This window comes from Cyprinodon tularosa, unplaced genomic scaffold (assembly GCF_016077235.1).
Source record: "Cyprinodon tularosa strain WSP-4 unplaced genomic scaffold, ASM1607723v1 ctg933, whole genome shotgun sequence".
Lineage (NCBI taxonomy): Eukaryota > Metazoa > Chordata > Actinopteri > Cyprinodontiformes > Cyprinodontidae > Cyprinodon > Cyprinodon tularosa.
In genome coordinates this window covers 191,992-219,792 of record NW_024039711.1, presented here as the reverse complement: position 1 = coordinate 219,792, position 27,801 = coordinate 191,992, and the positions used below count along the sequence as shown (strand labels likewise).

The window sequence follows — 27,801 nt, the reverse complement described above, 5'->3', positions numbered from 1 at the left end:
TCCTCCATGAACCGGTTGGTCGTTGGATCGCCAACTTGAAGAGGGAGGATTTACCATCGAACTTCTGGCCAGAGAAAAAAAAACGTAATATGTAGCCAATATGTAGCCGAATGTTTTCAAGATGACTTGGATAATAGCGTGTTGTGACAAACACCAGATACAGCACTGGGACTTGATCAACAGCCGATGCCGCACCGTGACGTCACAAACCAGTAGGTGGCAGTAGTGTTCTTTGACAAACATGGATGCCTCCAGTAAAGCACAGTCACATGAAAATTACTCTCAATTAAAAACACTGATCATTTATTGAACAGGATGGAATAATTTCATATAGTTTGGATTCTGAATATCTTTTCCTTTAACATGAAAAGCCAAACAACATCGTCCTGGTTCCACCAGAGATGCTCACAGTACCCCGAGTCCAGGAGCTTCCTGAGGTCCTTCTGTCTGAGCAGAACCATGATGCTGCTTCAGGGTCAGATCAGCTCGACAACGGAGGGCAGAGAGGAGCAGCAGGATTGGCTGGGACTGAGTTCTGGAGGACTGGGTCTGAACGATCCTCCACTAACCTAAGTCAACATTATTTTTCCATCTGTCATTTTAACTGATTCATCCCTGCTGCGCTCCTTCGTCCTCCATCACCTCCACATCCAGGCTCTGATTGACTGAACGAAGAGTTCATGTTTCTTAACCAGTCCTCATCAGAATTCAACAGAACCTTCCGCATAGGTCTGTGGTTCCTCTGTGTGTTCATAGTCTGATTACTGTTAGCAAACCGCACAGAACAGGCTTCTGGGTTCAGACCCCATCAGGAAACACTTTGTTCTGTTAGAGCTAAAACACTCAGAACCGAGCTGGATCTATGTCAGAGTCGGGGTGACGCGTGTCCCTCTCTACACCATAAAATAGAAGATGGAGAGGCACTGCCCGCCTCAGAAGGTGGATGAATGAACCAGACAGGAAGAGCAAAGCAGCTCAGGTGCACTTCAAAATAAGAGCGGGGAGCCATCTATGGACTAACATCGACCCACCACACATGCTGAACATCTGAGAGGCTGAAGCTTTCCTCACAACCATTGTGCTGTCAGACCAGTCCATACATATGCACCAGAGGGCAGATCTGCAGTTATCCCTTTAGTTTAGTATAAAAAATAAACTTTAGACTACCTCAACGGGCGTGTATCCTTTTAGTGGACAAAACAAACTATTTAAGAGCAGATCGCCATATGCTTCAAAAAACACCAAAAAGTAAATCGTTTTTTTTTGTACAAAACTAAAGGTATAAACTAAAGGGATAAAGGGGTATTGACTGTGGGTATGCTGGTCTGATGGGGTATGCTCATGACAGAAGACCGTCACCCTGAAGTCAGAGGGAGCCTGCTCTGACCTGTTAAGCCGTTCTCTGCTCCACAGTCCCAGGCCGTCAGGAAAGGCCCAACCAGAACCACTGCCAAGCATCACCGGCCCGTTTCTGCAGGTCGGCCCCCTGGTGACGGCTCTGTGACGCTACACTGAGAACAGTAAAGGAACTACAGCGTCATCCGGTCTCTAAAACAGCCGACTGTAGCACAGAGGTCTGGTTTTAATCCTTCACTTCCGTTTATGTGGAAGTTTCAGCCTCAGCCTGAAGCCTTTGGATTGAAATGTGCGTTAAATAATGTGTTAAAAGAGATTTGGAATTGAAAAAGCTTCCTGGATGGAAAGCTAAACGTCTTCAAACTTGGAAACAAAGTCCAGTGGATTGTTTTTTTTTTTTTGTTTTTTTTTTGGAATGTTAACAGGTAATGTAATGTAAATCTCTTTAATGTCTCACAATGGGGAAATTCCCACTCTGCATTTAACCCATCCCTTTTGGGAGCAGTGGGCTGCCATTGTATGCTGCCTGGGGATCAGTGTGGGGGTTTATGGTCTTGCTCGGGGACCCAGAGTGGAGGCTTTGGGGATCGAACCGGGGACCTGCAACCTTCTCAAAGCACAGAGCTCTGCTCTAACCACTATGCAAACACCTTCAAGTGAAAAAGCAGAGATTATGGATTTGTTATTGATACAGATCAATATGAGGTGGATCAACATAAAATAGCAGAAGTAAACAGACACGTAAATAACTTATATATTTGTTTAGATTTGTAGTATTTTATACATGCATGGTCTAAAACTGTCTACCCAAATGCCTACCCGTCCTGCAGGTTTTAGAGCAGGGGTGTCAGACCAGCATTGCCCCATCAGACCAGCATACCCATAGTCAAAACCCATATATCCCTTTAGTTTTGTACAAAAAATAAACTTTAAACTACCTTAGCGGGCATAAATAGCTTTTTTGGTACATGACTAAAGATATACATGTCCGTTGAGGTAGTTTAAAGTCTATTTTTCGTACAAAATTAAAGGAATAAATGCAAATGTGACGTCTTGTGGATGCGTACTGACTATGGGTATGCTGGTCTGACAGAACACTGGCATCCTGCGATTTCCAGATCCATCCTTGGTCCAACATCTTCTCATTACGCAGTCAGTTCCTCTCAATCATCTCATTACTTGATTCAGGTGTGTTGAACTAAAAGGCTCATCTCAGGGGAGCGGTGGCCTGCTGGTTAGAGCATAGCGCCTGGAATCCAGAGGTTACGAGTTTGAGCCCCATCCCCGCAGCCTCCACTCTGGGTCCGTGAGTAACACCCTTAACCACACACCACTCCCCGGATGCCACACAGTGGCAGCCCACTGCTCGCCAAGGGTTAGATGCAGAGGGTTCACCTCTGTACTTGTGACAGCATAATGACATTAAAAAGCTGGAAATCTAAAAGTTGCAGGATACCGGCCCTCAGCAGCTGGAATTGTCCACCTCTGTTTCAGAGGTTTCCCTGCTTTTTTTCCCCAAGACGCTTATAGATGTTGTCTCCAAAGTCTCCAGTAGCAGAAAAAAGTCGCTAGATTTGGCGCTAGGCACTTTTTTGAAATCAAAGTGCTAGAGGGGTCTGAAAAGTGGCTGAATATAGCGACTAAAGCGCTAAGTTGGCAACACTGCTCTTTGCATGGTTTGTTTTCAAATGGTTTGCTGCTGTCTGTTTGGACCTTTCTGAACATGTGCAGCAAATGGACTGATCCAATATGGTGAATAGTTGTATTAACCATACATGGAAACAGAGTTTTATGGGGCCCCTGGGAACTTGGGGCCCTAGGTATGGTGTCCAGGTATGGTGATTCTGTTTGAAGGTGGAAATCTGCTTCCAGGTTCCTGGTACCATCAGGTTCCCTCATGTGGGAACTATATAGACTATATTTACTGTGGAACTAAGATGAAAGCACTTTCTAAAAGTAGAATGTTTGCTGCAGCTGCCCTTAAACGCTAAAATCATTCTATAGATAGAAAGTTGTGACAGTGAACCGTTTGTTCTCACGGAACACTGAGAGCAGCTAGCTACCGTTAGCTGCTGTTAGCTCGGTGCAGTTGTTAGCTGCGGCTCGCGCCTCGGCCCAACAGTTTCACCGCTGATTACCAACAAGCCTCCCCCGTAGAACCATGGCCTCATGGCGGCTTCAGGTCGATATCAGCACCGTTACTCCCACAGAAGGCTGCCTCTCGCTGGGTAACGGTTCGGCTGATAATGTCCGCTGCTAACCCAGGCCCAGCATGGCCCGCTGACAGGCTAGCGGCGTCTATTATCGGACGCAGGTGGACTATCCGTCACGCCTGTCAAGCTGCACCCAAATATCGTCCCGAGTTATTTCCACATGTCTTTAATAGAGTCAAACAAATGTAATTTAATCATCTGTACGTGTCAAACCCTGTAGATATCCGCGTTAGTTTGAAACCTGCTTTGCTGTGTTTGATTCTGACCGATTATCTGAACGGGCTAACGACGGATCATTGATTAAAGAGCATTTTATTGTTTTAATTATTAATTTAACTGTCATTCTAGGATATAAGCCCATAAAACGCACCTAGTGGAGCTTTGGGAAGTTTTACAAACATCGCAGCAGCGTGAAAACAATGAAAATACCTGAGCTTCGTGTTTACTGGCTGCAGCCAAAATCCGCTCCTGAACCAAAACATGATAAACTAAAGCTTTGAAATTTATCCAGAGATAAGGCGAAATTAGCGGAGCAGCAGAGCAGCGGTTAGTTTAAGGTCAAAGCAAACCAGCGGGTCACAGGAGGACGTGTCCGATGATGGACTCACGTCCCTTAGCTTCCAGACAAAGACAGCAGCTAGCCCGCTAAGCTAACTGGGAGGATGGCCGCCTAGCATCGCTCAGAGGACCGATCCACTCACCCGCTCCGGGAAATATTCATTCACTGTCCGCAGCTTCCTTTAGTCACACCGATGACAACCAAGACAAGGTTCCTGAGCTGCTGAGTCAAAGCGGTCAACGTGCTCCCAGTTCAATGGACAGCAGCCATCACAGTCAGCTCCGCGGGAAGGACACAGAAAAAACCGAGAAACAGCCGGTCAGCTCTCCGGACTGGACGGAACCAGGACCGGCATCAGGTTCTCCATGACTGTATGGGAGATTCCGGAGCTTCCAGGTGCAGGGATCCCAGTAAACAGTGACACAGACAGGGACACACCAGTAGCTTTGCGGGGCTAATGGCAGCTGGCTCCAACACACCCAAATCCCGGAGCACTGGATCATGGACCGGAGCCGGAGCATCGGGCTGAATCACGGACCGGAGTGGAGCAGAGCCGGGGTGGAGGACTGGATCACGGACCGGAGTGGCGCTGGTGCGGGCTGAATCACGGACCGGAGTGGGAGCAGAGCTAGAGCGGGGAACTGGATCACGGACCGGAGTTGAGCAGCGGGCTGGATCACGGACCGGAGTGGGAGCAGAGCCGGAGCAGGGGACTGGATCACAGACCGGAGTGGAGCTGGTGCGGAGGGCTGCATCACGGACCAGAGTGGGAGCAAAGCTGGAGCGGGGGACTGGATCACGTACCAGAGCAGAGCTGGGCGGGGGGTTGATCATGGACAGGAGTGGCGCTGGTGCGGGCTGAATCAGGGACCGGAGTGGGAGCAGAGCTGGAGCGGGGACTGGATCACAGACCGGAGCGGACCAGTGGGAGCCGGAGCATGGGACTAGATCATGTACCGGAGCGGAGATGATACGGAGGACTGGATCACGGACCAAAGCCGGAATGGAGGACTGGATCACGGACCAGAGAGGAGCTGGGGCGGAGGGCTGGTTCACGGGCCGAAGCCGGAATGGAGGACTGGATCACGGACCAGAGCGGAGCTGGTGCGGAGGGCTGGATCACGGACCGAAGCCGGAGCGGAGAACTTAATCACGGACAGAGCAGAACTGGGCAGAGGGCTTGATCACGAACCAGAGCGGAGCTGATGTGGGGGACTGGATCACAGACCGCAGTTTCGCTGGCAGGGAGGGCTGGATCACGGACCAGAACGGAGCGCGTGCGGAGGGCTGCATCGCTGACCAGAGTTGAGCCAGAAGGGAGGGCTGGATCATGGACAGGAGTGGAGCCAGAGCGGTGGGCTTGGTCACAGACCGGAGCAGAGCCGGCGCAGGGCACTGGATAATGGACCAGAGCACTGTTCGTGCGGAGGGCTGGATCACAGACCAGAGTGGAACAGGAGCGGAGGGCTGGATCACGGACCGTAGTCGGAGCAGCGCAGGAGCGGGGGACTGGATCACGGACCGGAGTCGGAGCAGAGCCGGCGCGGGGGACTGGATCACGGACCGGACTGGATCACGGACTGGAGTCGGAGCAGAGTCAGTGCGGGGGACTGGATCACGGACCGGACTGGATCACGGACTGGAGTCGGAGCAGAGTCAGTGCGGGTGACTGGATCACGGACCAGAGCAGAGCCGGGGTGGAGGACTGGATCATGGACCAGAGTGGAGCCGTAGAGAAGGGCTGGATCACGGACCAGAATAGAGCCGGTCCGGAGGGCTGGATCACGGACCAGAGTCAGAGCAGAGCCAGGTTCGGGGACTGGATCATGAACCAGAGCGGAGCTGGAGCGGAGGCCTGGATCACGGAGCAGAGTAGAGCTGGGGCGGAGGGCTGGATCACGGACCAGAGCGGAGCTGGAGCGGAGGCCTGGATCACGGAGCAGAGTGGAGCTGGGGTGGAGGACTGGATCATGGATCAGATCAGAGCAGAGCTGGAGCGGAAGGGTGGAGCTGCAGTGGAGGACTGGATCACGGACTAAGCCTAAGCGGAGGACTGGATCACGGACCGGAGCAGAGCCGTTGCAGAGGCCTGGATCACGGAGCAGAGTGGAGCTGGGGCGGAGGGCTGGATCACGGACCAGAGTCGGAGTAGCACCGGAGCGGGGGACTGGACCACGGACTGGAGTCTGAGCAGAGCCAGGGCGGGGGACTGGATCATGGATCAGAGCAGAGCTGGAGCGGAAGGGTGGATCATGGACCGGAGTGGAGCTGGACTGAGGCTGCTCCAGATATAAAAACTCTACACACCCTTGTCTAATATACAGTTCCTGTTATGTAAAATGTGTTATGATCTCATGCAACCAAGGGGGAATATTTTGGACATAGTTCCAAAAAGAGATATTTTGTGTAAAAATAACACTGCTTATCACCAAAGGAGCAACACATCTAGAATGAAACGCAGTGGTTGCTGTATCATGCTTTGGGACTGTTTTTTCCTCAGCGTAGTCAAGGTGGAGGGAACTTTAAACAGCCAGTGTTGGCATTAAACACTCAGCCCATGTTAGACAAATAAAGATGAAGAAGAACTTCATCTTTCAGCATGAAAACAACCCAAATCAACAAGAGAATGGCTTCACTGGAATAAGACTGAGGCTATAGAAGGGCCCCGCCAAAGTCCAAACCTGAATCCTGTCAAACATCTAATAGATGATCTGAAGAGGCAATAGATTTGGAGCAGTTTAGCAAAGAAGACCGGGCAATTATCGCCACATCAAGATGTGCCACACTGATCGGCACTACCCAAAAGAACTGAGTGATGCAATAAAAGCGAAAGGTGCTCCAACCAAGTATTAGTTTAAGGGTGTGCATATCAATGCAGCCCGTTTTTTTAAGATGCATTGTTAGAAATGCAGTTCTTACTGCCCAAAATAAGGAAATGATGTGCATCTAGATTGATGTTTAGTGCAATAAAAGGATAATAGTACAGTTTTAATTCAAATAAAAAGTAAGGCTGCATGTGTATGTGTTTGTGCCCGTTCATGTGTGGGCGGGGGGGGGGGGGTTATGCATGAGCTGTATTTCTGTGTGTGTGCGTGTGGTGGGGGGGTAACGTCTCTGGGCAACAACGTTCAAACAAACTCCAGCTCACATGCTGTGACTGCTTCTCCTGCTGCTGGGCTGAATTAAAGGCTGTTACTGCATTGATATGCACAGGTCTTACCAGCCCTTCAACCCGGTCACCAGCCGCTACCTGCAGCAGCGATGGGACCAGAGCCACTATGACAGACACTGCAAAAAGGTAGGAGGCGACAAGGAGGATGTACCAGGGAGATTGTTAGATTACGTTTTTTTTTTTTCCATTACAAAATGGATTTTAATCTAGCACAAATTTACAGTGAATGTTAGTTACAACGCAAAATAGAAATGATACACAAAAGCATATTGAATCAGTAAACTAATATATACAAATTTAAAGTCAATACAATTATATTCTCCTTAGTCTTAATCAATACGGCTTAGTTTATCATTCAAATTGGGAAACATGTTCATATTGAAAGAAATCCGAAACTGAATTTGCTCTAATTTTGCAGCTTATCCAAAACAAGCAGCACAGCTGAATAAATCATATTTTTAACCCTAACCCTAACTTTGCACTAATCTCTCATACTGGAGTCAATTCTATTCAGTTTAATTTCTATAGCGCCAATTCACAACACATGTGATCTCAATGCACTTTACAGTTCACCAGATCATCCACTCCGATTGAAAACCACCAACATAACAAGGGCTTTGATCAACAAAGAAGAAAAAACATTGAATCAAGTCTTTCATGAGCAAATGAAGAGGGCAGCTGTGAATATTTCGCTGCTTTCCAACATTAAGGCCAAGGACCTGTTATTTTTAACAAGAGAATGAACCAGCTTTTCATGCTCCACACAAACAAAATGAAACACAGAGGGAGAAAAGCCTCTTCAACCTAGTTTTCTTGGTTCTACCTGCACAGGTGCGCTGTGCCCTCCCTGTAGTGGACACCAGGCGCCAACCGACACCCGCACATTTTCAGCATAAGCTAAAGAAAATGCAGGTCAGTAAGCATCCTCACCAAAGCTAAATATACGAAAGAGAACTTTATGCTCAAAGTTACATTTCTCAGATACAAATCCAGAAGGGAAGTTTTCATTTAAACAACAGAATGTATTTATGGGCTGCTCAGTGACGCAGTGGGTAGCACTACTGCCTTGCAGCAAGAAAGTTCCCGGTTTGATTCCCGGTGCTCTTTCAGATGAGCATACCCATAGTCTACAGGTGCTGGTCATAAAATTAGAATATCATGAAAAAGTAGATTGATTTCAGTAATTCCATTTAAAAAGTGAAACTTGTATATTATATTCATACATTACATACAAACTCATATATTTCAGATGTTTATTTTGTTTAATTTTGATGATTACAAACGACAACAAATGAAAATCTCAAATTCATCATATCAGAAAATTAGAATATTGTGAAAAGGTTCAAAATTGATGGCCCCTGGTGCCACACTCTAATCAGCTAATTAACTCAAACCACCTGCAAAAGCCTTTAAATGGTCTTTCAGTCTAGTTCTATAGGCTACACAATCATGGGGAAGACTGCTGACTTGACAGTTGTCCAAAAGACGACCATCGACACCTTGCACAAGGAGGGCAAGACACAAAAGGTCATCGCTAAAGAGGCTGGCTGTTCACAGAGCTCAGTGTCCAAGCACATTAATAGAGAGGCGAAGGGAAGGAAAAGATGTGGTCGAAAAAAGTGTACAAGCAAGAGAGATAACCGCACCCTGGAGAGGATTGTGAAACAAAACCCCTTCAAAAATGTGGGGGAGATTCACAAAGAGTGGACTGCAGCTGGAGTGAGTGCTTCAAGAACCACCACACACAGACGTATGAAAGACATGGGTTTCTGCTGTCGCATTCCTTGTGTCAAGCCACTCTTGAACCACAGACAGCGTCAGAAGCGTCTTGCCTGGGCTAAAGAGAAACAGGACTGGACTGCTGGTGAGTGGTCCAAAGTCATGTTCTCTGATGAAAGTAAATTTTGCATTTCCTTTGGAAATCAAGGTCCCAGAGTCTGGAGGAAAAGAAGAGAGGCACTTCATCCACGTTGCTTGAAGTCCAGTGTAAAGTTTCCACAGTCAGTGATGGTTTGGGGTGCCATGTCATCTGCTGGTGTTGGTCCATTGTGTTTTCTGAGGTCCAGGGTCAACGCAGCCACATACCAGGAAGTTTTAGAGCACTTCATGCTTCCTGCAGCTGACCAACTTTTTGGAGATGCAGATTTCATTTTCCAACAGGACTTGGCACCTGCACACAGTGCCAAAGCTACCAGTACCTGGTTGAAGGACCATGGTATCCCTGTTCTTAATTGGCCAGCAAACTCTCCTGACCTTAACCCCATAGAAAATCTATGGGGTATTGTGAAGAAGAAGATGCAATACACCAGACCCAACAATTCAGAAGAGCTAAAAGCCACTATTAGAGCAACCTGGGCTATCATAACACCTGAGCAGTGCCACAGACTGATCGACTCCATGCCACGCCGCATTGCTGCAGTAATACAGGCCAAAGGAGGCCCGACTAAATACTGAGTGCTGTACATGCTCATACTTTTCATGTTCATACTTTTCAGTTGGCCAACATTTCTATAAATCCTTTGTTTTTATTGGTCTTCAGTAATATTCTAATTTTCTGATATGATGAATTTGGGATTTTCATTTGTTGTCATTTGTAATCATCAAAATTCAACAAAATAAACATCTGAAATATATGAGTTTGTATGTAATGTATGAATATAATATACAAGTTTCACTTTTTAAATGGAATTACTGAAATCAATCTACTTTTTCATGATATTCTAATTTTATGACCAGCACCTGTATATGCACAAGACGTCAATTTAAGGTCAGATCGACATACGCTTCAAAAAACAACAAAAAATAAGTAATTAAATTGTTTTTTTGTACATGACTAAAGGGATACACGTCCAATGAGGTAGTTCAAAGTTTATTTTTTGTACAAAACTAAAGGGATAAACAGGTATTGATTATGGGTATGCTGGTCTCACCGTATATATTCATCTGACAGAACACCGGCCCTTGGTCTTTCTGCATGGAGTTAGCATGTTCTTCCTGAGCATGCGTGGGTTCTCTCCGGGTACTCCGGCTGTCTCCCACAGTCTAAAAACATGATGGTTCATTGATTTCTCTAAATTCTCCTTAGGTGTGAGTGTTTGTGTGGATGGTTATTTGCCCTGCGATGGACTCGCGACCTGTCCAGGGTGGACCCCGCCTCTCACCCATAGACAGCTGGAGATAGGCACCCTCACCACCCATTCAGGGATAAGCATTACTGAAAATGGATGGATGGATGTGTTTATACTTTCAAACATGCTAATATTGGCACAAAACTCAAAAATATTATGTTATCAAACCAAGGTTCTGATCTTAGCTACCTCATTCAAGTCAGTTCAAAATCATTGTATTCTATAGTGGCCACATTAAGAAATAAGAGAAAACAGAACCTATGTAGGTCAAAGTGGAAACACATCAGCAATGAACCAAGCAGAACTGAGGAGCATTTGGAGAAAACCAACCCAACAAATAAGCATAGTATATCTGCACAAATACTGCACACCAGGTGTTGGTGGTGGAGAGGTGGTTCTCCTGCTCTGCTTTGCTGCTTCAGCCGCTCCACTTCTCACTGACTGAGTGAATCTTAGGATATCCTCGCATTGGAAAGAGCAGTTGAGAGCTGAAGGCTGGCCCAAACTGGATCACCAACAGAGCAACGGTCCGAAGACAAAAGAAGTTATGGCCGGACCTTGGCTTCAGCTGCAGAAAAAAACACATCCTCTATGCGCTATACAGTCACAGTAGCTGTTTTTTCATTTACCATCTAATCAAATTTTTGAAAATCGCTCAATGGACATCTGACAATCTCCATAAAAAACTCAAGATTTTGATTAAGATCATTTTTTAATTACGAAGTGGTATTTTTTCAGTCGTATCAGTCTAATTACTTTCAGTTTGTTTCTATAGCGCGAATGCAGAACACGTCAGCTGAAGGTTTTTCAAAGCAACGATTCAATCAGATCATCTAGTCGGATTCATTCACTGACTTTGTAAAATTCTCTCCTCTTCTATACGAGCATGTAATGATAGTAGATATTCAATTTTGTGCAACATGTGGCTCTTTGGACCCTCTACAGCGGCTCTTAAAGGGAAAGTCTGATCATATTCAGAATCCAAACTTCTGAAAGTACTTTAAATCAGAAATTATTCCATACTGTACAATAAATGATCAGTGTTTTTAATTAAGAGTGATTTTTATTTGAATGTGCTTTACTGGAGGCATCCATGTTTTTCAGAGAACACTACTGCCACCTACTGGTTTGTGACGTCACGGCGCGGTATCTGCTCCACAGTCTCTCCAGCCTATATGAGTTTGTGGTCAGCAAAGCAGAAGAGGGTTCTCCTTTCACCTCTGTCTCTAGAAATCAAGTTGAAGCCGGGCATACACTGTACGATTTTTACAATCTTTGCACACAGCAACAGCTCACACTGAGTTCACATCTCCCGATGTTTGTTCTCACACTGATGCGATCTACCTTCTCACACTGTACGTCTAAAAACCAGGTGGGACTCAGCTCCGCAGTGAGATAGCGCTACTCTGCCTTGTCTATCCGGAAGCCAAGTAGAAGAGGAATATGAAGCTTACTAGAGGGAAAAGCACTGCCTTGGCTATTTGGGCAATTTTGTGCTGAAAGCCCTAAAAAGAAAAGGCAACGACGTATTTAGACAAAGACATGGCTGAAAAAACGTGGCTACTATGGTCTGTCAATTTTACAGAAAGAACTCCATTTCACTCATTGCACCTCCGCCATGCTTCTGTGTTTTCCTCTGAGAAGAAGAAGAATCCTGCCCACTGAGCGATTTGCCCATGACCACCTTAGGACGGCCGATTGAATTTCAAACATGTTTGACTTTCTCCCGACCTTACGATTCCTGATGGGGAGGTGATCGTTAGGGGCTGATCGCCCCTCTTTACCCCCTGTACACCACGCAACATCATGCTGAAAGTCGGGCCGATCTGAAAATTCTCACACGACTGTAGAATCGGCCTGAATGGTGCAAAGAATCTAAGTGTATGCCCGGCTTTAGAGGCAACAAGATAAACTAAATTAAACTAAGTAACCAGATCCCGATGGTATCAGACTGGACTTCTTAAGAAGTTTAGGTCCTTCTGCGTTTGCAGCAAGGCAATGCAGATCTTCTATCAGTCTGCTGTGATCTGTTCCTCCCTCATCTGCTGGGGTAACAGCATCAGACAAAATTAGTTATAAAATCTCAACAAGGAAATAAAGAAGGCCGGCTCTGTTCGAGTAAGTCCTCTAAAGCCTCTGGAAATTATTTCACAAAAACAGATTGTTAAACTCCAACATTCTCTTCAGTCCAGGCTTGGACTGGTAATCTGTGATATCGCACATTTCCCCGGTGGGCCGGTCCCCCGGTGGGCCGGTCCTAATTTCAGCGTGCGAGGGCCGGCCCTCCTTAAATCATACCGGCCCCAATGCTTACACTCCAGCCGAAGCTCCTACCTGTTACAGTAAATGATGCATGCAGTATATATAGCCCTTCCTTGTCATGCACATCCTTGTGGCGGTTGGCGTATGGTGTCATTTTCTATTTCTTCAAACTGTAAAATCCTTGCAACAAACTAAATTGTAATAAAACTAAAATGCTTTCTTTATACCAAACTACGATGTTCCTCTGATATTTGGGAAATTTATGTTCGAATATTTTGCAAAAATATCATGTGGTGCATGATGGGGTTTTGCAGCTAAAGGCTAACGTTTCCCGTCTTATGTGCATTGTGATAGTTTTCGTGTGATGCTCTATGATAGATCGGTATGTGTACTGTGTTTCACATTTGACTGTGCTTCTATTTTTTTTTCATAAGTCAGTGAAGATGGAAAAATAACAAGTTTTTCATGCTTTAGTCGGAGGCTTCTCCAGACAAACCACAACAGAAGATGCTTCCTGCCAACAGTTATCATACCATATAACATCACTTTGAAAATCTGCCCAGGAGTTATTCCTAAAAATGTATTTCCCTTTGGATTTAAAGTATTTTTAAAATTTGAACAGAACTGAACACGACAGAATTAGGAGGATACTGATGGCGCTGTATGTTCTTAATGAGTTATCACATAAGCAGACTTATTTACTAGTGATTTTATCTACTTTTTTCTTTTTTTTATAGCATTTTACCAGTGATTCATAAAAACTGCAGCTGCGTTATGTACAATGGAAATTGTCCTCCGATTAGTAAACAGATACATGTACTCCTGCTCTTATAATGTGATGGCTATTGTTTCCCTTTCTGTAATCGGGCTCTCCTTTCTCCATCACCTCTTGCCCTCATCTAGCTCTCATTCTTCTGTCTTTTAAAAATTCATGAAAGGGCCGCCAGTAGCTGCTTACTGCCTGGCAGCAGTTTTATTGACAGAGGAGACTGAGACTGGTGGATACATTATCTAATTAGTCAGGCAGGTTGGCTGCAACGACCTAGCCTAGCCAGCCAGACTGATACGATGTTTCTCTGCTGTATCCATCTGGTAAAGAGTGCTTGTACCTTGATTTCAAAGCTGGGACTAACATGGTCAGCATGATCGGGTTAAAACCAATCAGACCAATACGTGAGAAATTCTGGTACCAGTTCCAATCAGCAATGGCTGCTTGGTGTTATCTGGACACAGAGAGGTCCTGTGTCCTATATTTTTGAACTGTCAGATGGATCAATTTTCCTGAGATATCAGGACCAACAGAGATAATCAGCTCTCCAGAGTTAACACCCTTAACTACTATGGGACCATGTCTGCCAGAAGAAGTGTCTGTGCCAGCCATGGAGGATAAACAGTCACTCACAGACACTGAAGCTCCTTCAGTGATTTTCTCCCAAAACGCAGTGGCCAGCTGTTACAGCTAAATCATGAGAAACTGTGCTTCCATTTTGGAATCTGTACTGCTATACCATTATAAAATAACTCATGATAAAGGTCTTGGCAAATCTTGTTGTGTGATAACATGATGGTGAACAAGTTTCTACACATTCATTCACTCTTTCAAAACCAACAGCTTAGCTGTGAGTAACCAGCAAGATGGCGGCACATGGTTGGTTGTGCTCCTCCCACTTTTATCTCCTCCCATTTTATCTCCAAAGCCTTATAAGTTGTAGGGAAATGATATTTCAGTGTATGTACTCTTTATCAGACCATATTGTCCCAAAATTTAGAAAATATTTCTAAAAAAAAAATCCTTTCCTAAACTCTGTTTTTTTTTTTTTTTTTTTTTTTGTTATCTTCTGCAGGCCAGTTGGTTCTGCGTCAGCCTGAACACCTAAATTCGGCCAATCATATATCAACGGTCATCTGTCAAACAAATGTTTTCGGTCATAGCATCTTGATTCATATGTTGCAGCTAATATACGCAATGGTTGAAATCAGAAATCATTTCCTTTCCCATTGAGTTCCGTCCCAGTGTTCATGGGGATGGACGTCTGTGTCTTCAGCAGGTGTAGAGCTAACAGAACTGGCAGCGTTGCGAGGCAAGGGCTCAAACATGTACGGCTGGAAGCCTTCTACAAACTTCACCCTTTCATTGAATTACAGCGTTTGACCAGGAGAAGACGCTTTCCTTTTAGAATGTCCACAAATCATGGCAGAAAGAATATTTGATATCTGGAGAACAGAAGACCTCGCCTTTTCAGCCAGGCCAACAATTCCCTTTAACAACTCCCTTTCAGAGACATAGACAGGTATGGGGCATTGGAGGCTAACAAAGAAGCCAAACGACCCCCATTCCAAAGGGGTGGACACGTTCGTCTGTTTCTATTTGCATGTTTTCTAAACTAAAACAAGGCTTTGTTGGGGCTGCTCGATAAAACCTAGAACTCAATGCTATTTCTGACATTTTGAATTTAAAAAGCTTCCTGGATGGAAGAGAAACGTCTTCAAACTTGGAGACAAAGTCCAGTGGATTGTTTTGGACTTTTTTTTTATGTCTAAGACCTGGATGACTAAGAATCTTCACCAGCATTCAGTTTATTGATCTTTGTCTGTCCTTACATAAATAAAAAGATTTAAAAAAATCAACAAAGAATAAGGCTAAATTTCTAATTTTCCTCCTGATTTGTTTATATTTTAATTCAACAATACAGAGAATTTCATCTAAATGGTAAAAATGATTTTAAATGTTTCTAAATAATATTCAAATATCAACTTTTGCTTTTTACCGTGTGATTAAGATGGAGCTGGAACGACTCTATTCAATCGAGAGAGACAACCACCTTTTGGCTTCCAGGCTGTTCAACATTGATTGTTCCAAAGGCCTCGTGGACCACAGAAACCAGTACCAACCCAGAAGGTAGGGAAGTTTGTTTACGATTAGTGTTACACCGATACCGATACCAGTATTGGGCGGGGCCCCGACCCAGCACTAAAATGCTGGTATCGTTATGGGCGAGTACCAACAAATAGAGCATCGATACCATTTATAGAGCCAAAAGTTTATTCAACTATTGTCACCCATTCCTGGTAGGCAATAAAAAGTTCTACTGGATTCACTTTGTATTATTTTTTTTTCCTGCTTCACAAAGGTAGGCAGCAGCTTGACAAAGCCATGATGGCAATTATTTTACATCCAAGTAGTATGAAGTTCTTCATATATAAACACACACATCAATTTCAAACAGATGGTATCGGCCAATACTGCACAGCCAGGTATCGGTATCAGGGCTAAAAAAATGGCATCGGCGCAACAGTAGTTATGAGAATGGGACTTCATTAAAGAAATGAATCCCTTTTTCATTCAGAATTTGTTTCAAAAAGATATTTAGCAAGTAATAAAGAAAGGTAAAGAGTGTCATGATTTTATCTAAGGCTTGGACCCACATGCAGTGAAGCCAAACAGAAAGACACAGAGTAAAAGTTTGAACGGGTTTTATTGAAAGATATTTTGAGTTCGGTGCAGAGTTCCTCCGAACACTGCTCGGCCGGAAAACTGAAAGATGAGGGGAAGACAGACTGTCAGGTTCAGGCTCAGTGGGGAATTGGGGTTGTTTATCTTGAAGGAGAGGATTAGTTGCAACTCACATTTCCTGAGAAGAAGAGACACGTAGACTCCAGTCTGTGTGTTGGTCTTCCAGGGTTTGTTTGATTCGGTGGAGGGCGGAACAGGGTTTACCCAGAACTCGGACGGAGTGGAATGATGCAGCCACTGGTTGCAACTCAGTTTTCCTGTGGTACTTGAACGGGTCGTGGTGAAGATGACTTCCTTACTCAGAGAGAGTTCTCAAAGGGGCTGGATCCAAACCTCCTGTTTGGAATCCGTCGCTCAGTGTAAGACTCAGTTGATCCCACTTGGGTGAAGGCGGCCGGAAAGGTCCAGTTTGCAGGAAGGCTTCCTGCCGAAAGGCAAAGAACAAACAAAGTTGAGACTCAGGGAGAAACAAGCGCTTAGTTAAACTCAATGTGATCTCAGCTTGGCTAGAGAACTAAAACAAAAAAAAAAAACACTCAGATTAGACTCAGCATAAACAAGGCTTGGCTAGAGTACCCCAAACTGGCAAACACTCCGGCGTCGAAGTAGTGGCAACCAGCAGCTTAAAGGGATAGTTCGGTATTTTTGACATGAATCTGTATGGCATCCCCATCACCAGTGGTGTGCAATCACACTGACTTACCCCTGGCAGCGTCCTGTGAGCAGAGTTATCGTCCAGTTTTGGTCAAGCCGAAAGTAGTCCGGCAGGTTTTTAGGACCAGCGAAATAAAACTTTTCTCTTCCCAAAACATTATGTGTTCAAAAGAGTGATATTTTTGCATCCCAAAAACGTGGTAGTGGAAAAAGTCACACGTCGTTATCAATTGGTCCTATTTTCTCTCTGTTCGTATCACTGCGCGCCGTCATTCAGACAGCGAGCTCAACAACAGCCAGATGCATGTCTCCCTCCGCCTAGCTCCTAGCTGGGCGGACCGAGACATGCATCTGGCTGTTGTTGAGCTCGCTGTCTGAATGACGGCGCGCACTGATACGAACAGAGAGAAAATAGGACCAATTGATAACGACGTGTGACTTTTTCCACTACAATGTTTTTGGGATGCAAAAATATCACTCTTTTGAACACATAATGTTTTGGGAAGAGAAAAGTTTTATTTCGCTGGTCCTAAAAACCTGCCGGACTACTTTCGGCTTGACCAAAACTGGACGATAACTCTGCTCACAGGACGCTGCCAGGGGTAAGTCAGTGTGATTGCATGCCACTGGTGATGGGGATGCCATACAGATTCATGTCAAAAATACCGAACTATCCCTTTAAGAGCAGTCCGATGATGAGGCAACCGCTTGCAGGTGTGTGAGGAGGCGAACCGGACCCGGGCGCCTCCTGGTGGTGGAAGGGAGAAACACAAAAGACAAGACAAACAGACGAACACAAAAACTGGGATCCTGACAAAGAGGTCATAAACTTGTTTCTCGAATAGTCCACAAAAAAAATCATTTAATAAAATTTTAATGTAAAAACCATAGTAATAGTTGCACTCATTAAGTACATTGAGACATTTGTCGTCCTCGTCGTCCTCACTTATCCAGGAGCCCACGGCATTCCAGGGCCACCTGAGGGACCCCGGTGTGTCCTGGGCCTCCTGCTGGTGGAGATGCCTGGAACATTTTAAGAAAGAAACAACCAGGAGGCATCTGGAATGATTTTCTACTTTCAAAAAGGAAAATGTGTTTTGACAGGTTGGGCAGAGACAAGCCTGTTCTGTAAGCCTCCTCCTGACTGGGCCTTGTAGACACAATCACGCAGGAAGTACCATCAGGAAGCCTTTGACTAACAGCTTGTCATCCATAAGTAGGGTTTCCTTTACCCCTCCTGAGAATTAATGATAATCAATAATAGGACCGGCTATAGACCTTACATTACACAGATCAGGTTAACAAAGTTTGGTAAAGAAAACTTCCTTATTACTTTAACTAAAGATACTACCTAACTTTTTTATGAACTTTTTTTTATTTATCTGTAGTCTGAATGGCAGCAAAAGGAAGCAGGAGCTAGCCCTAATCAGCCACCAAAATCAAGCAATTTACCAGCGAATCATATCCTGCCGGTCTGAGTACTGGCGCCATGGATTGTTAGCAGACTGGGAGAGGATGGAGCGTATACTGGAAAACATTTCCAGGTACCCAAAGGAGCTGGTAAACAAACGAGTGAGTCCATGCAACATGTCATTTCACAATGATGGGTGTTTTTGCTCTTAAAATGTTGAGTAATGAAAAAATCCAGATATTGCCTACAAAATGGTTTTGTCCTATGTTTGCTTTTTTTTCTTCCCGTTCTCCTGCCATCACATAAAAAATCTTCCAAATCCACTTATTTTTAAGTCCTTCCTATTTTCTAATAAACTAAAAGTGTCATAAACCGAGGACAGATGGACCCAGTATTGAAGGAGAGACTTCCAAGCATCAAAGAGCTCCCATGAGAGTTCAGAGTCTGACTGGGACCGGAAGCATGACCAGGTGGTCATGCACAGGAGCAGACAGGATCAGGTGCAGATGAGCATGCTCAGTGGAAGAGGGTAGCCGAGACAGGACGTGGAACCAAAACTTGATGCAGGAACTTTAAACTGGTCTCCTCCCTGGAGCCAGGCCTACTGGGATAAAAACTGAACCTCCCCACATATAGAGTCAAAAACCCAGAGGACTCCGCGGGGGAGGAACAGTGGACGATCAGGAGATGAGATAAACACAAAAACTCTCTTTCCACTGGCTGCCAGGATCCAGGACATGAACCATCAAATCAAACTGAACAGACAGACTGACAGAAAGACAAGAAATGATCTGGCACTGAATGCTCAGGCTGAACTGAATATAACCAAAAGGAAACAGGTGAGAGGAATAAATTATAATTGAGGCAGGGAGGAAAAACGACAGGTGAAAGAAATGACCAATTAAGGGAGAGCAAACAGTCCAGATCATGACAAAAAGAGCATGCAGTGCACATTGGCATTAGGTGCAAAAGGATGTGGGACAACCAATAGATTAGATGATCCTCAAGGACCTCGACCCTAAAAGATTGTGCACAATACCTCAAACCCCAAAGCATATTATTATCAATAAATAAAAGAATAAAAATGGGCAAATCTGATTGAAGCGAAAACCAAATAGGAACTTTCATGTAAAATGATATTAACACTTTGATGCAAAACTATCCTTCCTCAGATTTAATCTTCAGCTGCTTCTTGTCTTTTTGCGGTATACCTTGCCTTTAGGTTTCACACTTAAAGGAAATAACATTTTTCACCATTAGCAACGACTGCCAGATCTGCCCTTAAAGGAAAAGTCCGCTCATATTCATAATTCAAACTTCTGAAAGTACTTTAAATATGAAATGATTCCATACTGTTCAATAAATGATCAGTGTTTTTAATTAATAGTAATTTTTATTTGAATGTGCTTTACTGGAGGCATCCATCTTTGTCAAAGAACACTACTGCCACCTACTGGTTTGTGACGTCACGGTGCGGTATCGGCTGTTGATCAAGTCCCAGTGCTGTATCTGGTGTTTGTCACAACACACAATTATCTAAGCAATAATATGTATTTAATAATTTCATATTTAAAGCACTTTCAGAAGTTTGAATTCTGAATATGACCGGACTTTTCCTTTACCCGTTCCAGTAGGGCTGCAGCATTGGTCACTTTCATGTTGGTTTGTTTCATTTTTTTTTTTTTTTTGCAGGGATTGGATAGGAAGGTGAAGTTGCTTCAGACAAACAAGGCCATTCTACCGGCTGCAGAAAGTAAGGAGCAGCCACAATCCTGGAAACCACTAAAACTCAAAAGCCCAGAAGTGAGCTGTAGGTGGAAGAGTGTTACACCTTTAAACATGTCTACAAAGCTAGTACATGACTAGCTTTAAAGCGACATGACATTCAACTTAAATTCTTTCAAATAACCAGTGTACAGTACGTGTGTGCATGTGTTGGCATAACCAATTGATGACTGATAGATAGCCAATGTATCTTGATGATCTGAATGAATTGTGTCTGTAAAATACCTTCAGATATGTGATGTGAACTGGCCTGTTTAAATAAACTGAATAAATCAAACTGAGCTGAATCATTTTATTATGCAGTGAATGTGTTTGTGGCAACATTTGTAAAGTTAAGCAGTCAAAAATTAGGAGCAATAGTTATGGTTATTCAACGTGTTTTAAGAGAAAAATAAGGGGGTTATTTTTTCACTATGCCATTCATTCATTTATAGAAATAAAAGTTCCAAACTAAATACTTTGTTTGTTAAATTTATAGTTTGTTTATTCAATATTCAGTTTGCCAAATAAATATTCAGCTCCGAACTTAATATTTATTTAACAAACTAAATATTTAGCTAGCAACAAGCTTGCTAACATCATACACATTTGCAAATGAGGAGACTTCCATAGCTCCAGCTTTATCAAAATATTACACTATATTCAGGAGTGGATTTAGGAAATGTGGGGCCCTAGGCAAAGACAGGCAGGGGGCCCCTCTGAACTGAGAAGACAACACATAAAACAGACCCATTCTAGAGATAGAGAAATGTTAATAGAATAGACATCCATTATCTGTTCTAGGTTGTGTCCCTCTCTTCTTGTCCCTTTTCTTCTTGTTTTCCTCTCTATGTTTTGTACTCAGCTGACTTTTCATGCTGTCTCTAAAGGAATGAAAGATTTTTTCCAAGCACTAAGCTCACTTAGCTGATTGCTCCTTCCTGTGTTTCCAAAAAGGCCAAAGTAAATAACCCAGTCCTTCTTTTCACTGTAGCCAAGCCATGATCTGCTTCTCTGTTCTCCATTTTTCATTTGGATGAAATAATAGCTGCATGAATCATGACAGCAGACAAGATAGAGGAGAGCAGGAGGCGGGGTTACCAATTTACTTGCTCTGGAGAGCAGAGTTCGCTGCTTTTAGATGTTGTCTCCAAAGTATCCAGTAGCAGAAAAAAGTCTCTAGATTTGGCGCTAGGAGCTTTTTAGAAATCAAAGTGCTAGAGGGGTCTGAAAAGTGGCTAAATATAGCGACTAAAGCGCTAAGTTGGCAACACTGCTCTTTGCATGGTTTGTTTTCAAATGATTTGCTGCTGTCTGTTTGGACCTTTCTGAACATGTGCAGCAAATGGACTGATCCAATATGGTGGACACTGAAGGGGGGGGGACTGAGACACACTTAATATTATCAGCGTTCTGATGGCATTTTAGCAAAAGGATTTTTATTAAAAACATAATTAATGTGCAGAAATAAGGAATAGTTGGATTAACCATACATGGAAACAGAGTTTTATGGGGGCCCCAGGAACTTGGGGCCCTAGGCAGCTGCCTTGTGTTGCCTAATGGGAAATCCCCCCCAAATTCCCAAATCTTTGGCACCTGCAGAATGAAGCTGATCTTTTATCCTGACAGAGGAATTTTCCTAATTAGATAAACTTGGGAAACATTAGTTGTGACGTGCAGCAGGCAGGTCTTATTAGGGTTTAACAGACTCACACACCTTCAGCGTAAATAATCCTAATACCAGCGTCATTCTAGCCACAAGTTCACACAGAAGAAAACATCACTACAGGTCTAAAATACACTATGGCAGCTTGGAGCTTAGAAGAAGTGAAGCTCGTCTGTCTGACTACAGATAATGCAGCTATAGTAGCAGCTGAGTTTAATGGATGGATGAGGCTTCCGTGTATCAGGAAGAAACACACTTGGTCAATGGTGGGTGGAATTTGGTTTTAAATGCAGCATGAAGTCTATTATCGCTAAGGCCACAAGTCTTTATCACAGTTACATACCCTTGTCATTTTGTTATATAATAAAACCAACAATCTAACAGTAACAGTCGGTGCACGCGTCATTTTAAGAAAGTCAGGTGGCCGAAACAGGAGCTGTTTCGAACTGACTGACGCAATAATCTATAAGCACATCTTTCAACGTAACAAATCTGCCAAAAAAAATTCTGATCTTTTGCTGTTCATCATTAATTTAATCAAGAAAAATGGATCAGCCTCAGGGGAAAAGAAAGTTTTTAGGTGAGAGGGACCATTCTGATCTGATATTTTATTTTCCTGTTTTGTCACCCTTTCCCTCTCAGTTATTAATCCACTTATCCAAATTAGAATTGACTTTTAATTTGGTGTTCTTCCTTTAGTTATTATCTTAAATAAATAAATAAATAAATCCTGGTCCAACATGCTCATTTAAAATTTCCCATTATCTGTTCAAATCAATGGATTGTCTAAAGATCTCAAAATATCGAACATATTTTCAGTTCAAACGAAAATATGAAATATACATTGAAGCAAACAATGGATTTAAATATAATTTTTATATGGGTCATCAAATCAGTGTCAGTTTAGTCTGTCAGAGTTGGCCTGTAGTGTTTTTAATGTCCAGCAGGTGTCAGTATTCAGTGACACAGTATCGACAACTATCAATACAGGTTGGCAATTTGAAACGCTTCATGGCGCCGCATGAACCCATCACTAGTATGAAGCTGGAGCCAAAATACAGAGGCAGAAATTATTTAAAGCAGCCAAAGTCCAGTTACTGGGAGGTGAGTGACAGGAACTGATGAAGACAATGATGAAGATCCAGCAAAGACAAACTGCAGAGGAAGGGTATATATACACTGAGGAACAGACTAATTTATGCTCATTAACCAGGCTGCTTGTGTCACAGCAAACGCAGATATGCCCCGCCCCCCTCAGCAGACACTCTGCTGCACCTCTCCAAAATTGTAGGTGACCGCAGACAGGAGGCCTCTGATTGGTCAAATCTACATCCGCTCTACACTGTGCGTATTTCTTGTTTGGTACCTTACCGGCTAGTTTTGTTTGTATGACCGCCATTTTGGAAAACGACTGGTGAAGGTGAACCAGCTAGAAGAGCGAGGTGCGTGACAACGCTGGGACCCTTTTTCCACCTGGATCCCCGCTCTTTTTGGCCCTCATATCCCTCCGTTGTCTCACAAACTTGCCTCCAGTTCCTCACCGTCTCTGCCGTATCTAGACCCACAGCTAGTTCCTGATTGGCCCTCTGGCGTTGTGGCGTGGAATAACATAGCACAGACCCCGTTTCAATACTGGGCATCAAATCAAAAATATATGAGACACACTGCTGCGGGACAAAGACTGGAGTGATGATCTCAGTGGGAACAGGTGTGCAGAGAAAGAACTACAAGAAAATCAATCAGAAGGAAGATGACACTAGGGGGCAATGGAGAGCAATTGGGAAATATAAAGAGAACTGTAAACAATTACTGTGTTCGAATTTATGGGCTGCATCCTCCGAAGTCCAGATTCGAAGGCCGATGACGTCATAGCGCAGTGCCGAGGTCTGGTCGAATTCCAAGACTCCTCGGTATGTGGCCTTAAAATGAGTCCTTCTTTTTGCCTGATTTAAAGGATGGGTCCGATGTATCCTCCATAGCCTTGGTTTTCGCAGGATTCATTGTGAGACCAAGCAAGCCGGCTGCTCCGTGCTCAGAGGAAATGGTTCTTGGCGCCAAACACTGATGAATATTGCAAGTTCAGTTTAACACTAGAAGTCTTAAGATACAAGGATTTTCGTCAGCTTCCACTCCCCTCAACATCACTTATCAGCTCATGAATCCCTTTTCAGATGTAAATGCCCCATTAGCACCGTGCTGGAGAAACATTCCACTCCCTTCAGTTTCGGTTTTACCTCAAGTCCCTCAAATCATATTTACATTTAATTATTACTAGGTCTACATCGTCAGTGTTGACAACACCACAATGATTTTAGACAGAGGAGCCACCAGCGCAGCGATCAGACGATAACGGATCTGTACAATGAAAATAGCTGCATGAGCTGGAAAGCTGTAGAAAGCGACAATATTTATATTTATATATATATTTATTTAATAATGACCATTTATACAATAATGACCATCTGGCTTATTTATTTGGGGGGAAATACAACTCAAGCGATCTCTCCTCTCTCTCTCCTCCTCTGCAGACATGCGGACAGCATCGTGAAACTGCAGTAAAGTTGGCAATATATTTACAGATTCAGCTTTTACGGATTAATAACTCGTCTGCGGACGATTTATTCTACAAAACAGACACCTCTCTGCAACCACATTAAGGTAGACAGTGAGCTACAACCGTAGTTTCCTCCGTAGTCTCCTATTGCGCAATTACATTGGACCCTTTGGGGAGCTACTGCTCCGCAAAGCTTAGGGACCGTCTGCAAGTTGCAAAATAATCAGAGAGAAATATTCAAAACCATCATGAAGGAGAGGTGGATTATTATCACATTTATTGGATTCGAAAATAATACTTTGAGGAATTTCCAAAGCCTAAATGACAAATGGCACTTCTAGAATTAGTATAAAATGAGCAATGACTACACTATAGATCACTGTAGTGCCTCCAAACTTGTAGGATACACAGATAACTTCATCTGTGTTATACTACAACTCTTACTTTGGGAAAATGTGCTAAACTCTATTTTTTGATTATTAATATTATAAGCAGGCCAGGTGCGCAGCTCTGCAACAGGAACCACAGCACTGAGCGTTGTGTGCACTACACAAAGTATACCTGTCGCAAATGCAGGAAGAACTCACCTTGGGTTTGTGGAAACTGCTAAATGGGACAATTGTGGCTTCTTATGTACTTATTTTCCTTGGGTGAAATAAATGTTTTTGAATAAGCTGAAATGTTGAATGACGTAAAAAGGTGAGAACAGACAAAATACAATTATTCTCCACGTTTCTTTCACATAGTAGCTTTGCAATATAAATGAGCCTGTTGGTGAATGGATACAGGTGCTGGTCATAAAATTAGAATATCATGAAAAAGTAGATTGATTTCAGTAATTCCATTTAAAAAGTGAAACTTGTATATTATATTCATACATTACATACAAACTCATATATTTCAGATGTTTATTTTGTTTAATTTTGATGATTACAAATGACAACAAATTAAAATCTCAAATTCATCATATCAGAAAATTAGAATATTGTGAAAAGGTTCAAAATTGATGGCCCCTGGTGCCACACTCTAATCAGCTAATTAACTCAAACCACCTGCAAAAGCCTTTAAATGGTCTTTCAGTCTAGTTCTATAGGCTACACAATCATGGGGAAGACTGCTGACTTGACAGTTGTCCAAAAGACGACCATCGACACCTTGCACAAGGAGGGCAAGACACAAAAGGTCATCGCTAAAGAGGCTGGCTGTTCACAGAGCTCAGTGTCCAAGCACATTAATAGAGAGGCGAAGGGAAGGAAAAGATGTGGTCGAAAAAAGTGTACAAGCAAGAGAGATAACCGCACCCTGGAGAGGATTGTGAAACAAAACCCATTCAAAAATGTGGGGGAGATTCACAAAGAGTGGACTGCAGCTGGAGTGAGTGCTTCAAGAACCACCACACACAGACGTATGAAAGACATGGGTTTCTGCTGTCGCATTCCTTGTGTCAAGCCACTCTTGAACCACAGACAGCGTCAGAAGCGTCTTGCCTGGGCTAAAGAGAAACAGGACTGGACTGCTGGTGAGTGGTCCAAAGTCATGTTCTCTGATGAAAGTAAATTTTGCATTTCCTTTAGAAATCAAGGTCCCAGAGTCTGGAGGAAAAGAAGAGAGGCACTTCATCCACGTTGCTTGAAGTCCAGTGTAAAGTTTCCACAGTCAGTGATGGTTTGGGGTGCCATGTCATCTGCTGGTGTTGGTCCATTGTGTTTTCTGAGGTCCAGGGTCAACGCAGCCACATACCAGGAAGTTTTAGAGCACTTCATGCTTCCTGCAGCTGACCAACTTTTTGGAGATGCAGATTTCATTTTCCAACAGGACTTGGCACCTGCACACAGTGCCAAAGCTACCAGTACCTGGTTGAAGGACCATGGTATCCCTGTTCTTAATTGGCCAGCAAACTCTCCTGACCTTAACCCCATAGAAAATCTATGGGGTATTGTGAAGAAGAAGATGCAATACACCAGACCCAACAATTCAGAAGAGCTAAAAGCCACTATTAGAGCAACCTGGGCTATCATAACACCTGAGCAGTGCCACAGACTGATCGACTCCATGCCACGCCGCATTGCTGCAGTAATACAGGCCAAAGGAGGCCCAACTAAATACTGAGTGCTGTACATGCTCATACTTTTCATGTTCATACTTTTCAGTTGGCCAACATTTCTATAAATCCTTTGTTTTTATTGGTCTTCAGTAATATTCTAATTTTCTGATATGATGAATTTGAGATTTTCATTTGTTGTCATTTGTAATCATCAAAATTAAACCAAATAAACATCTGAAATATATGAGTTTGTATGTAATGTATGAATATAATATACAAGTTTCACTTTTTAAATGGAATTACTGAAATCAATCTACTTTTTCATGATATTCTAATTTTATGACCAGCACCTGTATATACAGTAGCTCTGGTGAATTTCAATGGTGAAGTCCTCTGGAAATCTTCAGTAATTGTTGTTGATTGCAGATGTGTCTAGTAGTTCCCATTGATGCTGCTTGTAAAGCGGGGAGAATGGCGCTAGGCTTACCACACCAACCTGGATGACTGAGAATCTTCACCAGCATGCTTCAGTAATATAGTGACATTTTTTCTGCAAGCATCCCTGAAACCAGATCATGTGAACAGGCCATTGTTCCTTGCTAAAAATCTTTAAATGTCAGACAAATTCACAGTCTTCTGTTTCCAACTTGTGTTGGTCTAATGCAGTGCTGCAGTTGTGTACAAAAGCGAACCAGTTTATTTTTTTCATTTTTGCACATTGCACTTCATATCTGCAGTTGTCAGTTTTCTTTTTTTAAAGTCGTAGGAAAACCGTTGCATTTCTGAATTCTCCCGAGTGGTGCCCGACTTTACACGAATGAATAAAGTGAATGTGATTGGTCGATTATCAAGGGGGCGGGATTGTTGTGGCGGAAGGTTCGTAAGCAAGTCGGGTTGTGTCCGGCATCTTGCTAACCAGTTAGCAACTTAGTGCTAGTAGGTTCCCAATGGGAAATTCCATTGGGACCAAGTAGCACTAAATTGGTGACTTAGAAACGACACTGTCAAGGAACGCTATGGACAGAGGAAACATGCAAGAGGAGGAGAGTTTAGTTTGGGAGGTCCTGGATGAGTCTCCTCCGTCATCCATTTTTTATTTAGAGGAGGAAAGCGGGCACGAAGATGTTGTGGAAGAGGACGCCAGGGCGGCAGAAGCTTGGTTTGGTGTAGAAGGCTTCCAGCCGTACATGTTTGAGCCCTTGCCTCGCAACGCTGCCAGTTCTGTTAGCTCTACGCCTACTGAAGACACAGACGTCCATCCCAGTGAACACTGGGACGGAACTCAATGGGAAAGGAAATGATTCTGATTTCTTATTTCAACCGTTGCGTATATTAGCTGCAACTTGAATCAAGATGCTATGACCGAAAAAATTAGATTGACAGATGACCGTTTATTTATGATTGGCTGAATTTAGGTGTTCAGGATGACATATAACTAAGTGGCCTACATAAGGTAACGGAAAAAAACACAGATTTTAAGACAGGATTTTTTTTTTTAAATAGA

General features: G+C 43.5%; 2 protein-coding genes across 4 annotated transcripts in view; one reads left to right on the top strand and one right to left on the bottom strand.

Moving 5' to 3' along the window:
• The window catches only part of LOC119776441 (zinc finger protein 609-like), a 28,188-nt gene extending 23,557 nt beyond the window's left edge, over positions 1-4,631 (bottom strand). Inside the window, exon 1 of one of the 2 annotated variants that reach the window (XM_038274834.1) lies at positions 4,271-4,631. The gene's annotated coding sequence lies outside the window, so the exon portion shown is untranslated. Of the gene's footprint in view, positions 1-3,998; positions 4,200-4,270 lie in introns of those variants that run through there. The other variant, XM_038274835.1, reaches the window with a different exon arrangement.
• Positions 4,632-7,289: 2,658 nt separating this feature from the next.
• si:ch211-284k5.2 lies at positions 7,290-20,330 on the top strand. Of its 2 annotated transcripts, XM_038274846.1 has the most exons (5): positions 7,290-7,426; positions 8,132-8,212; positions 15,471-15,589; positions 18,247-18,430; positions 19,962-20,330. In XM_038274846.1, exons 1-5 carry the CDS (start codon positions 7,334-7,336, stop codon positions 20,133-20,135), a joined length of 651 nt encoding a protein of 216 aa, XP_038130774.1. In that variant the 5' UTR covers positions 7,290-7,333; the 3' UTR covers positions 20,136-20,330. The 2 variants fall into 2 exon arrangements, with proteins under 2 accessions (XP_038130774.1, XP_038130775.1); XM_038274847.1 differs by lacking the exon at positions 8,132-8,212.
• Positions 20,331-27,801: the final 7,471 nt, after the last annotated feature.